The sequence below is a fragment of the Dufourea novaeangliae genome, unplaced genomic scaffold (genome assembly GCF_001272555.1).
Source record: "Dufourea novaeangliae isolate 0120121106 unplaced genomic scaffold, ASM127255v1 scaffold78, whole genome shotgun sequence".
In the NCBI taxonomy this organism is placed as follows: domain Eukaryota; kingdom Metazoa; phylum Arthropoda; class Insecta; order Hymenoptera; family Halictidae; genus Dufourea; species Dufourea novaeangliae.
Window position 1 is genome coordinate 1,236,049 of NW_015373959.1, and position 19,902 is coordinate 1,255,950.

Here is a 19,902-nt window from a genome sequence, read left to right on the forward strand (position 1 = left end):
ATAGGATACTATGTAAGTAGATATCGATACTTTTCTTCGACACAAATTATGAGTAAAAGTATCGATACATTGATGGTAATGACCACTTCTTTAGTCATGACGAGTACATTCGTCATGTAAAAAAATAAAATACCTTTTACTTTAAAAATTGAAATTTTAGAATAATTGAAAAATATATTTTACATCAATTCCAGTAATTTATTACTCGGCCGGTCGTGCCGGTTAATTTGACGCACCCTTCAATTCAATTAATTTTCATATGACCAATTTTGAAGTGTCCACATTTTTTTACATTTGTCCATAAAAAGGACAAACAGGACTGTCCTCACTTTTTTCACATTTTTAAATTATGCACTGCTATTACAAAATTTCATTTCTTGAAAATAATTGCAAAATAAGTAGTTAAAAAATATTTTTTTCACTGAAGTAATTTTGCTTACGTTCCCACTATAAACATTTTTTTAACTGAAGTAATTTTGATTACGTGCCCACTATAAACATTCTAGAAGGTCACTTTGATCAGTTTATTAGTTCAACAATTATAATTTATCAAAAACAGGTTGACAGGATATTTCAAACAGCTGTAATACCAACAATTAAAAAAATTTTCAAAAATCCTTCGAGATCCGTCTAGATACCACTAAAGACTACAGCATATCGAAGTTCCAACAAAATCCGAAATTTTACCCCAAAAAGTGTCCGATTTCGCGTGCAATGACCCATAAAGGAATCAAATTGATTACGTACGCAGACACACATTTCCACAACAAAATTTCACCGTTAGAGGATTAGACGGTGCAAAAAATGTTTCTTAACAATTTTTTCCTAACTTCATTTAGAACAGAAAAATATAGCCCGACCCAATTGCCAGAATCACCCTGTATAATCAACGTCGGGAAAACAGGATCGAAGCTTCGAAAACGTTCGGACGGTTTCTCGTTTGACGATCATCGGCGTTGTTTTACATGGCAAGGGTGGGTACTGGGGGGAGGCATCCAATCGCAATCGCGAAAACGACGGGTAGCCTTAACCACTTTACGGGGTACACGTGTGTAATCCCCAGAAATAGTCGTCCCCAAGCCGACCCGATTCGCTGACCTGTCTGCTCTACCTGCCCACGTTTCAACGTTCCACTTAAAATGCCCGCTGAAAGCGTACGGCTTAATTGATTGTCCGGCGCACGGTTTCATTAACAAGCTCAAACAGGGATACACGTTCTGCTCGATCATTGCACCGTGTCGTGATACTCGGACGATATGGTTTTCCAATTGTACGAGGTCAGACCAGGTGTTAACGGTCTGAATAGGAGGTTATTCTGGCAACTTATATTGCGTATAATCGAATCAATCAAATCTTCCGAAACTTTGTGTATTCAACCCTTTGCACTCTGATGTCGCCGCTGCGGCGACAGCTGCGAAATGTAGAAGCAACTTTGTATTTTTATACATTTAAAAATGAAAATATTCTTCACTTTTCCATGGGGGCCTCTACTGTTACATTGCATGTATAATGGTGTGTTAAAATTAAATAGTCCTGGAATAGCGGTTGCTCATAGTAAAAATGACTCGGAATTGCTGATCGGTCATATTAAAAATTTCTCGGAGTGCAAGGGGTTAATAACCGAGTAAGTCCCAAACAGTGAAACAGGGAACTCGACCGGCAGACTCGCGCTCTGATTGGTCGGGGTTTTTGGTTAATATCTCCTTAACAAAGCTTCGGATAATATTTTTGCTAAGGAAAAACTTGTTGCAAATTACCTCATGAGTCTCCCATTTTCGGATCCTACAATATTTTTCCTACACCCTGTATAATTTGATGTATACAAAAACGTTTGGATCTGTGTTTTTTATGCAATAAGATGTTGCGTTTATGCAAGTTTGGGCAATTTTTTATCGAAATAAAGTAACATATTTTTGTTTTGAAATTCCACTGTATTGTTTTTACACATTGTCTATAACGTAATTTCCATTAGTCTCTATTACACTTCACCACCGTTCCATGAATTCTTTAATACCATCTTTTTTTGGTACAGTGACATCTCACCAAAGACCCACGAACTTTCCGTTCAACCTGATGTTACAGTAGGCATTCAATTCCCGCACTACCGTTATCTGCACGGAAGACACACCCCTTGCTCACACGTATTTTTCACACACGTGCGCGTACCCCACTCTGTCGCCCAGCACGCCCAGACCGGAACACATACGGTGTCGCATTTAACACGCATATCTCATCACAGAAAGCGAAATGTATGTAATACTGTTTCAATAAAATGTTGCAATGTTTCTATTGGTGCAATGAAAATTGATGGCAAATTCAGTGCTCCTTGTCTCGCGGATCACACGTAATGGGTAAAAGATGCTAACCAAGCTAGAAATTTTCTACTAAAATATGTCACGCATTATTACCTTTTTCACATAATACCTTAATACTTTATTACGCAGCTTCTTTAGAAAAATCGATTTATGTAAAAAAGAAGTATATTTATTCCATAGTATTTCAATATTAATAAAAGAACATAATTAACTTTGAGAACTCAAAAGATCTGTCACCTACGAAAAAACTGTTACCGCTAAGTAATAGCCTTCTCCATACAAAAAACTTCTGTGAGTACACTTTTCTGATATCTCTAAAAATAATGGAGATCTATATGGAACTCTATATGCAACTGCGTCGCACAACTGAACGGTCGAGTGGTGGGGAAAACGCTCGGGTAACTGGTCACCGATTCCTGCACGGTTCCTGGAAATTTAGCCCTCTAAAGCCCCGACTCGTGCGGGAATCGAATGTCTACTGTATTTTGCCGGAATATCAAAAATGTATTATGATACTAGATATCAGATTATAGAAGCTCACTACATAAAAAAGAATACACCAAAAAATGACTATGACTTAAAAAAAAATTGATTTATCATAATGCTATATACAATGTATATCTGTAACAATATATGCATAAATTCAGTAAAACATGGCTTAAATATTATTCAGACTTATAACAATAAAAATAATTCCCTCTTCTGTAACTTGTAAATCTTCCGTACGATGTTCAAAGCTTCATATGGAATAGTTTCATACATTTGTCGTCGAAATTTTCATTCTTGGGGACATACGAAACACACGATAGATGTCGGACTCCTGTGGAGGGATTGCGAAGCAGGACACATCAGTCGTGATTCACGACATATTTGTGTGTGAAGAAAATAATAGATACGTGCACTCATTCACACATTTCACCTACCACTGCCATATGCCCGCATGCTGCACAGTGTTGCCCGCTAGTGAGTTTGGCGGGCGCTGAGTTGCCCACCACTGATGTAATAGGTGACATTCGTGTAAACATCGGGAATTGCACCCGTACATCACTCAAATCCGTAACTGACGACTCCGTACTGAACAAATTTCGCGGTCTTACCGAAGGACGAAAGGGCCTGAAGTGATCCGCCACTAGCAAGCATCCGTCCCCTTTTTACCACCCGCGCACATTTGCTTGTACCAAATCTGCGTCTTTCCAACCGGAAAATAGTTGGCGCCGAATATTAACGTATCTTAACGATTTATATCTCAAAAAATTACTCCCAATTTGCTCCTTCCGAGTTTGAAATTGTTCCCACAGCACCGTTGATAGTTAATGAGATATTCGCAAAAGAAAAAGCAAATATTTGTTGTTTACAAAATAGGTAGTAAATGGCATTTTTACACAAATATTATGGCACCAAAAAATTACTCCTGATCTGTTTTATAATAATCAATAGTCAGATATCACAATACCAACTTATTAACGAGGAGCAAATGAAATATGTATTGTTGTTGCATAGAGGTAGAAATTATGATTATTATTCTTAAAAAATATTTTTTTTTAATAATTTACATACATTACCTTGTAGAAATAGCAATTGTACTCAACATATGTAGGTACTACTTGTTTATACATACTTTAGGATATGATCAAATCTGTCATTAGTATTTGGATTTCTAAAGAATATTTTTATTCTAATTATAGGTGTTATTAAAGTATCTAATTGCACCACACAATACATATAGGCAGTTCGGTTTAAAGGGTAAAATATTTTTATTTGTCACAGTATGGAACTGGACATAGAATAGCAAGTCCTTACAAATTTATAACAAAAAGTAAAAATATTCAACTTCTATTGCAAGAATAAGTTACTATATGTATAAAGTGAATGCAGTTTATTTTTATTCTTTCAACTTCTAATATAAATAAAACAAAAAATTTCACAGTAATTTATTCTTTGTAAATCGAGTATAACTTAAATTCATTAAGATTTTATTTTATATAACACTATAATATAAATTCAACTAGTTTATTAGTGTATTATGTGGTGTTCTGTAACAGCATCATTTTTGCTAATAAAACTTGCTAAGAACTCTTCTTTGCTTCATCTTTGGAAACCTTGCTACAGTCTCTGGATGTTTTTGGCCTTATCATTGAATTCAAATCTTGTTGACAATTAGATAATCCCATACCTAAGCCAATACCTCCTCCAGCTATGATGGGCCATTTTCTTCCTAAAAAAGTGCTGAATTTTATTAAAATTCTATGACATTTTGCATGCTATGATATCAACAATGGCAATACTGATAGTAGCTTAATTGAAATGGCTAATATTGAAGAACATATACGTATTTGTAATTCATAACCTATCAAATACATTTAATGTTGCAGTTTTACAAAATAAAATAGTATGTAGTATGTATGTTTAAGATAACTGTATTATCTTAACCTTCAAAATCATATTATGATATTGACATCCAGATACATAAATTGAAGATGTCATTACATAAAACACAAAATTTTCTTTTACTTAGAAAAGAAGTGGAAAAATGTTTAATTAATTAAATATTAAAGTAATAATGTCCTTACGTCTATAGAAAAACAGGCAGAATACACCACCAAGGAAAGCTCCTCCTCCTATGAAAATATCACACTATTAGAAACAAGAACAAAAATTAATATTACCTTTATGCTTAATAAGAACTACAAATACAAAAAAATATTTACCAAGTTTAAAAAGTGTATCTGTGAGACATCGATCCCATATTCGTCCAATTTCGTCTTCAGTCCAAGTGGTACCGGCCATTTTTCTGTATTAAAGTGGAGTGGATCTGTAATATTAGTTGTTATGTCATACGTGAGTTTCTGATCATCTCGTCGAAGGCCATCGAACGATTGATTATTCGTAAAAGCAATATTTAAACAATTTATTATTTCATCGGTTAATATTTTTTAATAGTTATGTATATGTTTAATGTAAATGTATAGCAACGAAAGATCAATGCAATTATTTCCCATTTCGATCAAGTCAGTCTATAGACTTATATGCAATAGGATGTGTTACATATTGGGACATGATAAAGGAAAGAAGGTTTCTAATTTAATCTCATGCATAAACGTTATTTATCTAGAATTTAGCAAATGGAACAATTGATTCACCCCTGTACGTTCGTTAATTTCATTAGAATCCGCTCGCTTTAATTTTACAGGTTTCGTAGTCGCGCCACGAGTAGGTAAAATTTAAACGTGAAATCACTATTTCGCTAGTGAGTTGTTACATAAAAGCTATTACATAAAATCACTACCAGAGGGCCATGAAACCTAGCTGCTTTGCGCAAGTTACATATTTATTGTCATTCATTTCTTTGAATTTCTCCCTTGAAATCTTTTTATATACACAATGAAACATGAATGACATTGAAATCATTCGTTAAATTCAAATCTTGAAAATATATACAGTTAATTAAACTATGTAACAATTTTCTAACTCCTCGGAGCACTTTACCAAAAATTTCATAAATGAAACATGTACCTATAAAGTTTCATATCGTTTTTATCTTTCGTAAACACCTCGTCAAGATCCATAATTTAATCTCATTTATAAAAGTATATTTTAATCATTGAATCTTTTGTTGTAAGAAAAATAAAATCTTCATATTTAAAAACTGATGATTTCAACTTGTAACTCAAGTTATACTTCTGATCAGAAGAATGGATGTCAGACCCATAAAATGTTTCATCGCCATATCACACTTGATGTTTAGTCCAGTTTAGTCCACTGACGGCCTGTAAATTTAACAGTTCAAATCACATTAAGTTCTTATTATATTGTACGCAGTAAAACATTTTTACAAATAAATTGAGAAATGTGTTAAAAGAAATTGTATCTATTTTAGCGCCCTCTTGTAATCGATCCTACCCTTCTACTAGTAGAGCATTCTAGGATTTAACGTGCACTGTATATATTCGATTTGACAACATGGTCATGCAGAAACATCACTATAAAACTGCAATGACAGAGTTTCCAGCGTAAAAATAAGCCAAAATTTGTGCTGAACATGTTTGCTAAACACTGTAAAGAGAAAACAGGATAGTTTTAGTCAATGTTGACTTCATGTTAAAGTGTATAATTCGATAAATACGCACGCACGTTAAAACTGCGTCACAAATAATGTTATCGATTAATTTTTTACGAACCTCGGAGTCAGTAGGCAAACGATCGTGTAACATTAACAGAAGAGTGGTTAATATAGAATTATTAATGAGGTTCTCATTTTTTATCGTGATTTTTATTGTAACAACTAATTTACTGTCGTCGGCTAGTGGGATCGAGTCATTGGGAAACCCGTATAAAATTTTAGGTGTCCACAAACGTGCAACCTTACAAGAAATTCGAAAAGCGTATAAAAATCTTGTCAAAGAATGGTAAGTGTTAACATTAATGTGACAATTATTATTTATCTTATCGTATGAAAACAAAAAATTCTGATCTTAATTTCATATGTCATGTATGCAATTTGCATACAGTAAAATACTGGTTAGTGAAAAATCATGTACTTTATATTTAGTACTGTACTTTTCAAGGACCTTAAAGAATCTATTTAGTATTTTTAAACTGCATTACTTGTTTAGGCATCCTGATAAAACTGATCATCCTGGTGCAGAAAATAAATTTGTAGAAATTACAAAAGCCTACGAGGTAAAATTAATATACCATTAACAAATATATATTATGTGTGAAGACCACAAGGGAAAAGCATAACGTTACATTTTTTGTTTTTTATAAGAGGATAATTTTACAATTCAATATATTTTCAACCAATTCTATATTGCCAAACCTGTGTTTTTATTTGGTTTTGAGATTAATTCTCATTCTCTTGAACGTTTAAAAAATAATGATTTTGCCCTTGGTTTTTTTTTTTACAAAACTTTAGGACTTTATCAGCAGTTTTCTCCTGTTAATAATTATTTTTTCAAATAATCACTTAGGTTACACTTAAATTGTCATTTAACGTATTAAATTGAGTTTTTCACAAACTTATCAAATTATATTTTCATTTCACTTGAACTTGTTACGTTATTTCCCTATACGCTTACTTTTAAAAAGCTTATATCTTTGGATGTGACAGGTTGTTTTCCTTTTCAACTGTATCATTAAAGTATTCCCTTTTAGGTACCAGATGAAATAAAATTCATAAAATCAACAAAAATGGACTTACGTTGTTCCCCTGTGATCTCCATATAATTTGAAGAATGAGGTTTTACATCAAATGTTTGGTTTTGTAGATCTTAACTGATCCAGAAAGAAGAAAGAAATTTGATAATCATGGCATTACAGAAGAAAGTATTCCCAGGCAAAGAAGGGACTATAGTCAATTTAATGTCCTTGATCCTTTGGAGGAGCTGTTTGGTGGGAATTTCAAGTTCCATTACCAAACTAGAGATATTTCACTCTTTTATAAGATGAGCATCACATATCGGTTTGTGCTTTCATTTATAAGACACACTTAACATAAATTGAATATGTTTGCATAAGCTACAATAACTGGGCATCTCATGCATTAATATATTTATTACAGATCATTTGAAAATGTAATAGTACCAAAAACATTTCGTACACCTTATATAATATTATTTTATTCGGATTGGTGTTTTGCGTGTTTGCAAGTAGAACCAACATGGCGTCGCTTGGTTGATGAGTTAGAGCCATTGGGTCTTGGTTTAGCAACTGCACATGCTGAGAAAGAATCTGCTTTGGCAAGAAGATTGGGTATACATTCGCTGCCATGCCTGGTTGTTACAATAGATGGTCGCACTAGTGTGTACAAAGAATCTCTTTTCAGCGTGCAAAAGATTGTTGGTGTGTTCTTGTAAAATTAATTGTGTACTGTGTTCGACATAGCATCCTATATGTACAATCTTTAATGGCCTTTCTTTTTCAGATTTCTTACGAAGCAAATTTCCATATAAATTAATACCTAACATAAATGAAAACAATGTAGACAATTTCCTCTCAGGATGGATAGATAATCGAATTCGTGCTTTAATATTCGATAGGAAAGAATCGATACGATTACGATATCTATTTATTGCATTTTACTACAGAGATCGCGTCGCATTTGGTTTTGTTCAGGTAGAGATTTAACAGTAGACTTACTTGAATAACAGTATCCGAATCCTTTAATAATTTAGGCTTTAATTCTTATAGACTGGTAATCCAGACACAGAACATATTATAACAAAGCACAAGATTTCTGCAGACTTAGACACTTTGTTATTATTTAATGAAAATTCTGAAAAACCTATGGCATCTGTTAGTATGAAAGATATATCCAGCGATACGATGCACAACGTTATATCAAATAACAAATTCCTCGCTTTACCAAGACTTTCAAATCAAGCAATGCTGGACTCTGTGTGTCCACCTGAATGGCTAAGACCACAAAAACGATTGTGTGCAGTTCTGATATCACAACAAAATAATCCCCTCCATGATTTGGCAAGGCATAAATTTAGACAGGCAGCCTTAGAGTCATCTTATAGGTAATATTATCTTAGGGCTATAGTCGGACTTTTTCAGTAACTTTCAATGATTAATATTCACCATAATGAAATTTATAGCACTGAACGTGTTAGGTATACGTATGTATTCAAAGATACACAGCCAGAATTTGTATCAGCATTGTCGACAGGAGAAGGTAGTCCCTTAGAACCTCTGTTACATATTGTCATTATTTGGAGAAGGGATGCAAATCATTTGAAGTATGAATGGTTACCCACTGGTTGGATTGAGGCCGCTCAAGATGAGAATCAATGGAATGAGACACGTCGACATTTGGAACAAACTATACAGAGATTACTGAGAGCATCTGAAGCTTTGCCATATGCCGCAGTTGTAGGAGAATTAGCAGATGAACATGCACAGGTATGTATTTAAATCCTTTTGAAAGAAAAAATTATATGGATGGAACATGGAGAATGAATGCAGGGTCATTATGATCTACAGGAAGAATTTCATTATACATAGATCTACAAATAAAATTATGTATAAAATATTATTTATAAATTCAAAAGATAATAAAAACAATGAAAATGTCGACATAGTAAGATAACAAAATAAACATAATAATATTTCAACATTATCATCCGACTTTTTTGAGGGCGATCGCTACTTATGTTCAATTGACATTGCATTCATCGGGCGAGTGTTAAAGAATAAAATGGGTTTAATGTAACATCTGTTCTAATTTTGTTGCTTTTACAGGGTACTGTAGACAAACTCATTGGCAAGGCATTGCTAGCTGTAGATTATATATCGGATAGTCTTACTAAAGAGCAAATTTTGCCTTTAGTATCAGTAATTGCTACTTTAATGTTAATCGGTGCTGCAGGATATGGAATGTCGTATCTAGTGTAAGTAATTTGAAATGAAAATGAAAGTTGGAGTATGAAACGAAATTCCTAACCCATTCGTTCTTACGAGTGGATATTCTTCGTCCAATGGTAATATCGACTTTGCATTTATGGACATAGATTTTTAACACTGTGTTACGTCTTCTGCATTATGTATAACAATAAATATCTATAAATATAACGTATATATATGTAAGAACTTAAAGTTTCGATAGATGTGCAAAGCACAACATTCTGATTATTGTAGTTCTTAATTTCATTATGATATTTCAAAGGGTTTTTCCAGGGTTTTAATTGTTTATCCGAATCGTTATAACAGCAGAGTTTAACTCCTGTGTGAAATAACTTTCTAGCAATATTAACCATTGAAATTATCTTCCATTATAGGAAATTAGAAGAAGCGAATGTTCAAGCTGAACGTGCTCAATGTAAAGATACCAGTAAATCAACACCATCACAACCGCAATTACGATTACATGAACTACGTGCAGAAAAATATAATGGTTTAGTTCGACTATTGAAACCAGGCTGTAGAACCATTATATTATTAGTTGATGCTCAAAGTAGACTAAAATTATTACCAGCTTTTCATAAAGCTGTGTGGCCTTATAGGTGAGTTGTAGCAATATATTCTTTTTTCAATTGAAATATAATAATTAGGTGTTAACATGTTGTTGAAAAATCTAACATTTCTTGTATACTGACCTAATTTGTGATTTTTGTCATAGGAAAAATAAGACCCTTATGTTTGGGCATATGTCTCTTGAAAGGGGACTAGATTGGTATAAGAAACTATTATCTCTCACTTTGCCAGAACAAAAAGAGTTAAATATAAATGCCAAAAATTGTGTTGGCACTGTTCTATCTTTAAATGGGCATCGTAAATATTTTTGTATGTATCATGCCAAGCATCCAGAATGTAGTAAAGGCAAAGGTTCTAAGGTATAAACTAAAAGTACTTATTTAAACGTTTCTCTCTTATGCATGAAAATCAGAAATTTTATCGTTGGTTGTGTTTGTAGCGAATGGAACGAATGACAAAACAATTAACTCGAAGAGCTGATGACGCGGAAGCCGGTGCATTTATCGGTTTTGACAGTTCTAACGAATCTGATCTTTCTGAAGACGAGGTACTAAGTGAATAGAATTCTTCAATGATATCGTTGTCAAAATAAAATTCAAATAATACAATCAGATTATTTCCTTTACAGAGTGGAAACAATATTTTGTATCAAGATAATCTTTTGGACGGTCTACCTATGTGGCTAGACAGATTATTTGAAGGTTTAACACATCGTTATTATGTAAACTATTGGCCCGAGTTCACTGCCAAGTAATTGAACCCTAATATACATTCTGGTAATGTGTATACTTTTTGCAATAGCAAAAGGGATCCAACTAGTCAACATACGTCATTTGGAAATCCTATAATCGAAAAGATACATCTTTACTTTTCTTTAAAGTTAAAACATCTTCATTGTATATGAAGCATTATTTCTGACGTTACTCACAATTTTCCGTATAGATAGATTTTAGGTACTCTATTTACTCGAATTGGGAAATTTTCGTACAGTATCATCATAGTCGATAAAATTATTGTAGATTTAAACATTTGCATTATTTTGATCGATTTTCACGAGTAATGATAATCACTGAAATTTGTAATATTACCTTAAATAATTCTAGTCGATGCCATTAAAGACATAACAGTATTTATATTACATGTTTAAATATTAGGCACTGTATATTTATATATTTGTAATATGTCAATAATTTCCATTCATTTCGATTTCTTTTGATATTAATCTGTGGTATTTGTTCTATAGCATTGTATTGCAGCCACCTTTACTTTCCACATTACATACAAAGTTTGATAAAAAATGTTCTTGGACATACGAATATTTTTATCTACATTCTATTTACTTTGGAACGTTTGAAAACCTTCAAAATTAATCCGTATTGTCTGTTACGTATTAACACCATCATATTGGGTCGAACGGAAAGTTCGTGCATTTTTATTCTAAATAAATTCTACTGTATTGTTTTTACAAAAAGTGATTTATTTAATCAATGACGTAATTTGCATTAGTTTCTATTAATCTTTCTCACCGGTCCACGAATTTTTTAATACCATCTTCGTAAAATTCTTGTGGTACACACATCTGACAAGAGACATTTTTTCATTAATTTATATTATATTTTTATGTTTAGAGATGTAATAGTATTGTCATTTAAATATTCAGTACATTCATTTTAATTATAAATTCCGCATGTAATACGGCGATATGAAAAAATATAGCATAGTCCAAGTATTTTATTATCAAACTTAATGTATGTTACGTTAATATTTAAGAATGTATTTTTATCTCTTCTGTTAACATATATTTATATTATCATACACATTTTTTGAATCTTGTATTTTTATTTATCGTAGAAATTGGCAACAAACATATTTGTACATCTATTGATTCGTTCTAAGCGAACATTCATAATTATAATAATAACAGTAACAATAATAATAATAATAATAATAATATGTGCTTTATACAACTCATATGCAGATTAAAAATAATAAATACTTTATAGTTGATCGAAAGAGAATGGTTAATATTCTCATAGAACAATACTTTGATATTAAATAAATACAAAATCTAGTCCCTTTTTCAACTATGCTTAAGTAATGTACATCTTAAATTATATTTTGAATAATTATGGATATCACAGCGCTATCCATTTGAATAAGTCATCACATAAATAATGTCACTTTCATACTTCGGTTAACAGAAATAGACTGTATAGTATTTGTTAATCATCGATATATACCTATTTATATTTGAATAGAAATTATATATACAATAAATCATATTTAAATGTAAATTAAACTATAAATGGGTAATATATCGGTGGTGTATTTTACTTTTCAGGCAATCTTTTATTTATTGTTTGTTTAGAGGTTGTTATTGTTTACCAAGTTTAAAGAATTTATAGTGATACAGAATATAATCTAGAAGAATTATATAGAATACTCTTTAACCTCTTTAAAGAATATAATTAAATAATGTTATATCACTGAATACAGAGTTAGCGGTACATTTCCAATTTCTTATATAAATGACAACGCACATGTGATACATTACGAAATGTCTTATTAAGAAAATTAAACATATATATCTATACATATAATGCGTGTATTTAATCATGGAAATGACTTGACTTATGTGATGACTGAAAATAAATTTATGTTCGGTATATGTATACTTCAATCATGTTTTACAAAATTATCTTTTGAATATTTAATTACATGGAAAAGAGTGATGTATAATGAATTGTTTACATTGTGTATACATTCTATGAAAATATTTAAAATATGATGAAATAAAGATCTGTGAACAAATTTGTATTATTGTTTGATTGTACAAAATGCCAAGAAATCATGACTAAAAAGATGTATACAAAATACTCATGGATAAAGTTTACTGTAGTTGCTGTTTTATTCCTGTTAGTTCCGGAAATACCTCGTACATCACAACTTCAAACATATCCTGTAACAAAGAATTAAATATCCAGCAGACAAATAAGTGCGAAAGCCTATAAGAAACTCGAAATAATCACTTACATAAAATAACTGTTTGTTTAAATTCATGTTTTGCAAGGAATCAAAAATTTTAATTGCACCACGTTGAGCACTTTGCGCTCCAACTAAATTGGTTAAAACTTCAGGTACATTATTTAGGAATTGTCTTCGTGCTTCGCCGCGTGTCTTTAATTTCTCTTCATCTGTACGCAGAACCGTTCCAGAAACTAAATGGCCATTCGGCCACCAAGATTTCGTAAATAATTGTATGTAATAGTGAAGCATTGGTTCCGAGAATACCCACGAAATGGTATCCCTGATTTGCCTAAAAATTATATACATTCTGGACTCCTGTCTATCACACAAATTCTATATAGTATATTAAATCGGTGCATATGGAATAACGGTTTTTTTCCGGCACTTGATATTGTTATTAACTTTAAACGAAATTTGTTAATTATTGTAAGATTTTCTGCATCCTCAAGCAATACTCGAAAAAATAAAATTTTAGTGAAATTTCATGTCAATCCATCAACTGGTTTAATTTATTTTATGCAGTCTTCAAATACTTTTATTGTCGAAACAAATAGTGCCCCTTAGAAAGCACAGTATATTGTCGGCTCTAATTTAATACGCGAATAATGACGATTATTAATCACTTCTATTCAGAAAAGTGCAACCAAATATACCAATCAATAACATAAAAATTTCATAAGCACCGACCTAATATAACCTAGGAGATTATTAATTATACCTATTAATGGTGCGACCATAAGTAATTTGAACAAAAGTAATTAATGAACGTCTCAGCCATCGAAACACCCCTCGTAAGTCAAAAATTTCACCCAACAGGGTATACAGAGGTTCTGCGATCGCATCTTTATTGGAGCTGAAGCATCCATCTGTTATTGAACGGGTACTATCTGTGTCGTCTAATAGGAGAGAATAATCTTCTTCATCATCCTTGTCACGAAGTTCACTACTGTTACTAGATCTAAAATAAATTATTCAAATTAATATCCAATAAATATCTTGTTTTCTTTCTTAGATAAAATGCTCCCATACGTTTTGAACAATGTTGATAAAGAGAACCGAGATTTCTTTGGAGATGGAGGTGCGTATTTCAAGTGTTCTGAGCTTGGACTAAGAAACGTGTACAAAGCTTCGCTTTGATTAAGTTTTTCGTCTTCTAAAACAAACTGAACATATCGAACGTATTAGTTGAAAGATTAAAATGACAACACCATGTTCAGCAGTGATAATAGTTAGGAAATTTACATTTAAATATTTTTGAATTTGAATTTTAGCTTTGTCCAAAGTATTTCTGTCAGACTTCCCAAAGAACTTCAACGGTTGCGACGGTAAATCTAAATTTTTTACGTTAGAACAAAGTTGACGAAGTTTTCTGTGTAAATCTTGGAAATCCTGTAATTTTCTCAGTACCACCCAACCACTGCATATGCTGTCGTTGTTACCTTCATCTTCTGCCATATGAACAACCAAAACAAATTGTGGAGATTCTCCATTATCTGGTATCTATTTAAAAATTATTTCTTGAATTAATATAACTAAGTTTATATGTATTAGTTTTCTCGACGAATAATTTGAAGTATACTTACTTCTGCTGTCTGTACTTCTGCTCTCCAATGACCTAAATGTTCCGCCCACATTTCTGTGTGAGTTAAATGCGCTTCTAGTTGCCGTTTCTCACTTTGCAACCATTCAACTTCTTTAGCCAAGAAATTCAAAACTTTGCTCTCTGGTTTTAACGAAGATTTTAGCGCCTGCAAAGCTTGCATTTTGTTGTTTAATTTTTCTTGCAACTGATCCAATTTACTACGAGCATAGCACGAATGTTCTCCGACAAGTAAAGATACATTTTCCGATAACGTTCCATTTGTTATTCGGCGATCTTCAACTAAATCTAAACATGGAATGTGTACATGAATATACATATATACCTAATAACACTATCATCTTACGACAAGAAGAAAATTTCATACAAACCATCTGCTCTTTCATTAAGTAGTGCTTGTTGCATATTTTTGTATTGTTTGCTGACCACAAAGGATGAATAATATTTTTCTTCTAAAGTTTTAACGACGCTGTCTTGAACTTCATAAAATACATTAGGCCCAATATCACCTAACAAAAAACTCTCCATCTTTTTCCGAATGGCCCTATCAACCTTTATTTCAGCAGTTGGAGAGGTAATGTAGGTATAAAAAATTTCAGCACCCAATTGATGCCAACTGGACTTATCAGCGTTCCGCAACTCTTGTACAGCTGCCCAATACCTAATCAAATCCTGACTAGCAACTTCTTCAAGAAACTGTGAAAGATATCTTCGACCTATCACGTTATCCAGGATATACTGCAACGGTAATACTCTCTCCCCTGTGATTTCTGCTGAATCAGGAATGTCATTGGCCTACAAAACATTGTTGTCAAATATAATCGTTATTAACAAGTAACAAAATAAAATATTTTCGCAACCTGAACAGGATATCCATTCCATCCTAATGATTGCATGTGACATTCACATGTATTTTTAGCATATGTCAGTTGGCTGATATACCTCTTTAGTTTTCTAGCTTGAATACCATCAGATTTTCCAAATGCATTATTGTCTGGATCTAAACCTTGCGCTCTTTTCACATTTTGTATTGTCGTCGCTTGCATAATCTCCGTAACAATATTGTATCTGATATGCTTTAGAACTTCTAAGTCTTTAGAACTTTTAATCATACGTATAAAGTCCTCAAATGACTCAGCGTACTCATATGTTTTCCTATGCATTGCTTCGGTGAGTTGTTGTTGATCGATGTAAGATAGGATTTTTTGGTTGATATAGTCTGGATCAGTTATTAAATCTATTGCTGGTTTTAATACTGTAAATATATAACGAACGAAATACATAATTGGCGCACAACCCTATGAATAAGTTCTATAGACTTACTTTTACATGCAAGAATTTCTCTCAGTAAATATTTCATTGGTGCAAGAGAATAACAACGTGGCAACAAAAATAAAATATACAATTCACTGACTCTTCTCAAGTAGTCTAATTCAGATGTAGGTGACATTAAATGTGCTGATAAAATAAATACTGGATCTTCGCCTTCTGACCTATTCATAAATTAAGAAAACATGTTATTTTTGGAAACTGTCAATGTACAATAATTGAAAAGGTAGTACTGAACTTACGAAGCAGCTTGAGCAATCCTAATCTTTTCAAAATGAAAAGTAATTTTGTTTACTATATTACAAACAACTAGTTTTGTGTGATCCACTTTGGATAAACGATCATGGACGCTCTGGATAGCTCCCCATACATCTTGTTTCATAGTTTCCACTATTTGCTCAGAATTAAAAGCCAATTCACTGAGCCAAAGACCAACAAAATCTTGGAAGATCAAATCCAACAGATTTTGCAAAGCTCCATCCACCATACGAGTAAAAACCAATGGATACCTTGCATGTTTTTTGGGATTTAAAGGTTTAACTGCATATCCTTTCTGAAATAATCATAGAATAGTTCACTTCTATATAATTACTAAGTTACTTCAGCCTTCATTTACGTTTATTAGCCTATTACAAAACACTGTCTACACCTGACAAGGATTATATTAACATTGGAAATAAGGTGCATTGCAAAACAGCTTGTTTATTATAATCAGCTAACCCAGATCTAAATGAGCTATTCTGGAATAAGTAAAGTTAGCATACTAAAATACATTTGTATCTGCAAATGCATAGGAGAGAGTTTTTAAAATACGGAAACATTGCAATTTATATAAAATTGCTTCTTAAATTACTTATTTCCTGTGTGAAAGTTAACTTTTGCTTTAGATATTTCTTTATACATTGAGTAATTTACAAATAATTTCACACTGTCAAGTTAAATGAAACACTCTATATAAAAAATTAATATAGAGGAGTATGATATCACATTTATTACTCATGTTTTTCTATGATACCTGGTATCTTATCTATACATAGCAATAAAAAGTCTGTGCAATAAATGAGTTTTGATGCCATACACGTAATAAATCTAAATTTATCTTTTTAAAAGATAATCTGAAACTATTATATACATTGCCTGGCACAACAAATGCAATACCCTGTTTTGTGTAAAATGGTTGTATAATATATTCATTAAATATTAATTCTCTCTTTCAATCTTTACCGAACATAATAAATCATATTACTTTAAGATATCATATGTCACACATACTTTGTTTTTACAGATTTCTTTTCTTTTCGATTGATGTTGAATAATCCTCAGTTTTATAGCTATTTATACAATCTGTATATGAAAAATTCATGTGCACTAGATAAATTAGATTAAACAGATGTTACATAGTTTAACAGATTTGAATCTAACAACAAAGAATGTAATTTTCAAGAAGTATGATGTGCAATGTTTTGCAATAATAACTTTTTAAGGAAGCAACTATGGATGTTTTCTGAAATTTATTTTTCTAGAATTGTATTCTTTATCAGATCCAAAACTAGTGTTCTTATTCTAAGGAACACCCTGTATGTCAATGTAACAGAACTTCGTTTTTAATTAAAAGTAATTTCACAGTCCTACTTATTCAAAGATACTAAGGTGGACAATGAAAATATATACTTGCGAAAACGTACCATTAACAAATTATGGAAAGCATCGATTTCAGCAACTGTCTTCAACGTGCCCGAGCCAGTTTGATGTTTCGGAGAGAGAGCGATGTATATGAACATAACAATTAAGCATCCCAGGAAGAAACATGATATGGTTAACACTCCAAATATGTAGCACCATAATAAATTATTCCAATAGAAGAAAGCGGTAACGATTGGAATACACAGAATACCGGCTGATACCATTGTTCCTTCCTATTCTAATCACATGACAAGAAATATTACATTTTCAATCCTTTATTTACAAAATTGTTTCGACTCGGTATTAAGAGTCAGCAAATGACATTAACACCAACATAGTCGATCACGAACTGAAGTTTAATAGATCGCACGCAAGATGGCATCATCTCTGCCCTGAATTGAACACCCGCCTAAATTTGATTTTCAAATGCTAGTTTTGTTTCGTTACAGACTAAATTGCTCAGTTATTCTCGCAAATTAAGTAGCTTTATATTACTATGAACTGTACAGGGTATCCAATAATTCGTGGTACAGCTGTATAAAAGGTGTTTGTATGTGCAAACACAAATGTAAAATGAGTACCATTAATTTTGTACCACTTAGTTTGACTGTTTGTCCACCACTGATTACGTATAATATAATTAAATCTTAACAATACGGTGATATTATTAATAGTTCGTCATAATTTGATATAAATTGAAAATTAGGATATAGAAATTCATGAATTTTCAAGTACGATTTCCTCATAAACAAAGCTCCAAGTGAAAAAATTTGATTTCGCATTTTTGATCTGTTTTTCCACATAAAATCACTTCCTCTGTGTTTGTTCCACTCATTGCCGGACATCCTGCATAAACGAATGAGTGATATGCAATAAAATTAAAACATCGTCGAAATTTAATGGTGTTACTTCTTTATTTTCAATCTAATGAAATCCTTAAGAAGAAAACTAACTCCTTGTTTAACCTAACCAGGCGACTTGTCAATAACGAACATCTACAAACTACAATTACAGATGAATGACAAAATGATCTAAAGTGACTTATTGCGCAATGAACATAAGGACGATGTATCATAAGTTACCACAGATATTATGATATTCGACCATTTTTAGGTAATTTACTGAAAGAAAAAAACAAACACTATCAGAAGGTGCAGTAGAATGCAAATAATGAGGTAATTCATCTTCCTTTATTAACAAGGTAAAGAAGTATACCTACACAGAATTACAAAAATGAATTTCTTTCTTTTCATTTTCTGATAACTTAGAGTATTGAAAATGTGCTCCTAAAGTATTTTGTGCAAATTCGTGTAATAATAAAGCAGTTTAGTGCGCTTTACTGCTCCGAACACATTGCTCCTATTCTTTGTACAAATCAAACAATTTTGAGAAGTAAAAATAATATTTGCTATATTTAAAAGTCATTTCTCGTCTTCATTCGGTCGCTTCAAACGTTTCAAATGATTACCTATAATTTGCTGCCCGCGGTTGTTAGTATGCTGTATGAGTAATCGCTCTATTTAACACGTAAGTATGCTCATGTTACGACAATTAAAATCTAACGTAAATTTTGGTTACGTAAAATGTGGGTACGAACAAATTCTATCGATGTAAGAAACCGAGTCAAATAATTTTAATGCATACCTCTGTGGAGATCAATACAAGAGAATCTGTATTGTCGAATGACACACTATATTCCCTGCAGTTGTCGTTTGACTACTGCATGACGATAGGTAAAATGGAACAATGCAATGTAACAAGGATAGGTAGTGATCCTGAAAATACATAAAAAATGATATCAAATAAAAAGAACTGATAAACATAACTATCTCTTCCACGTCGACCATGGGTCACTCGTGTCTTGTCTCATGTTTTCATTTAATTTACACAGGCTGATTCCGAACGAAAATTTCTTCAGAAGTTCCAAATAAAATGAAAACCTCGTTGAATTTAATTAACACTAGAACTACC

General features: G+C 32.1%; 3 protein-coding genes across 5 annotated transcripts; 1 reads left to right on the plus strand and 2 right to left on the minus strand.

Annotated features, from left to right (window-relative positions):
* Positions 1-4,245: 4,245 nt before the first annotated feature.
* LOC107186404 (MICOS complex subunit Mic10-like) lies at positions 4,246-5,494 on the minus strand. Its single transcript, XM_015574259.1, has 4 exons — positions 5,456-5,494; positions 5,024-5,127; positions 4,886-4,933; positions 4,246-4,530 (listed from the first exon to the last, which is right to left on the minus strand). Exons 2-4 carry the CDS (start codon positions 5,100-5,102, stop codon positions 4,382-4,384), a joined length of 276 nt encoding a protein of 91 aa, XP_015429745.1. The 5' UTR covers positions 5,103-5,127; positions 5,456-5,494; the 3' UTR covers positions 4,246-4,381.
* An 815-nt stretch (positions 5,495-6,309) lies between these two features.
* LOC107186389 (dnaJ homolog subfamily C member 16) lies at positions 6,310-11,046 on the plus strand. Its single transcript, XM_015574241.1, has 12 exons — positions 6,310-6,721; positions 6,929-6,995; positions 7,583-7,776; positions 7,876-8,156; positions 8,239-8,429; positions 8,505-8,839; positions 8,918-9,221; positions 9,561-9,709; positions 10,097-10,321; positions 10,438-10,651; positions 10,732-10,839; positions 10,921-11,046. Exons 1-12 carry the CDS (start codon positions 6,468-6,470, stop codon positions 11,044-11,046), a joined length of 2,448 nt encoding a protein of 815 aa, XP_015429727.1. The 5' UTR covers positions 6,310-6,467.
* A 2,078-nt stretch (positions 11,047-13,124) lies between these two features.
* Positions 13,125-18,193, minus strand: LOC107186391 (sorting nexin-25). Of its 3 annotated transcripts, none has more exons than XM_015574245.1 (11): positions 17,934-18,193; positions 16,491-16,801; positions 16,243-16,412; positions 15,786-16,174; positions 15,291-15,714; positions 14,903-15,207; positions 14,562-14,819; positions 14,349-14,482; positions 14,038-14,277; positions 13,326-13,608; positions 13,125-13,251 (listed from the first exon to the last, which is right to left on the minus strand). In XM_015574245.1, exons 1-11 carry the CDS (start codon positions 18,153-18,155, stop codon positions 13,183-13,185), a joined length of 2,805 nt encoding a protein of 934 aa, XP_015429731.1. In that variant the 5' UTR covers positions 18,156-18,193; the 3' UTR covers positions 13,125-13,182. The 3 variants fall into 3 exon arrangements, with proteins under 3 accessions (XP_015429731.1, XP_015429729.1, XP_015429732.1); XM_015574243.1 differs by having other exon boundaries at positions 15,780-16,174; XM_015574246.1 differs by lacking the exon at positions 17,934-18,193 and having other exon boundaries at positions 15,780-16,162; positions 16,491-16,633.
* Positions 18,194-19,902: the final 1,709 nt, after the last annotated feature.

Excerpts from the sequence above, each read along its gene's own strand:
- LOC107186404 (XM_015574259.1), bottom strand. The coding sequence starts at position 5,102 with ATGGCCGGTACCACTTGGACTGAAGACGAAATTGGACGAATATGGGAT. Across the intron at positions 4,934-5,023 it reads AGATACACTTTTTAAACTTG|GAGGAGGAGCTTTCCTTGGT; the intron begins GTAAATATTTTT and ends ATATTTTCATAG. Across the intron at positions 4,531-4,885 it reads CTGCCTGTTTTTCTATAGAC|GAAGAAAATGGCCCATCATA; the intron begins GTAAGGACATTA and ends GCACTTTTTTAG.
- LOC107186389 (XM_015574241.1), top strand. The coding sequence starts at position 6,468 with ATGTTATCGATTAATTTTTTACGAACCTCGGAGTCAGTAGGCAAACGA. Across the intron at positions 7,777-7,875 it reads AAGATGAGCATCACATATCG|ATCATTTGAAAATGTAATAG; the intron begins GTTTGTGCTTTC and ends TATTTATTACAG. Across the intron at positions 10,652-10,731 it reads GTAAAGGCAAAGGTTCTAAG|CGAATGGAACGAATGACAAA; the intron begins GTATAAACTAAA and ends TTGTGTTTGTAG.
- LOC107186391 (XM_015574243.1), bottom strand. The coding sequence starts at position 18,155 with ATGGTATCAGCCGGTATTCTGTGTATTCCAATCGTTACCGCTTTCTTC. Across the intron at positions 14,820-14,902 it reads CAGAAGTACAGACAGCAGAA|ATACCAGATAATGGAGAATC; the intron begins GTAAGTATACTT and ends ATTTTTAAATAG. Across the intron at positions 14,278-14,348 it reads TTATCAACATTGTTCAAAAC|ATCTAGTAACAGTAGTGAAC; the intron begins GTATGGGAGCAT and ends AATTTATTTTAG.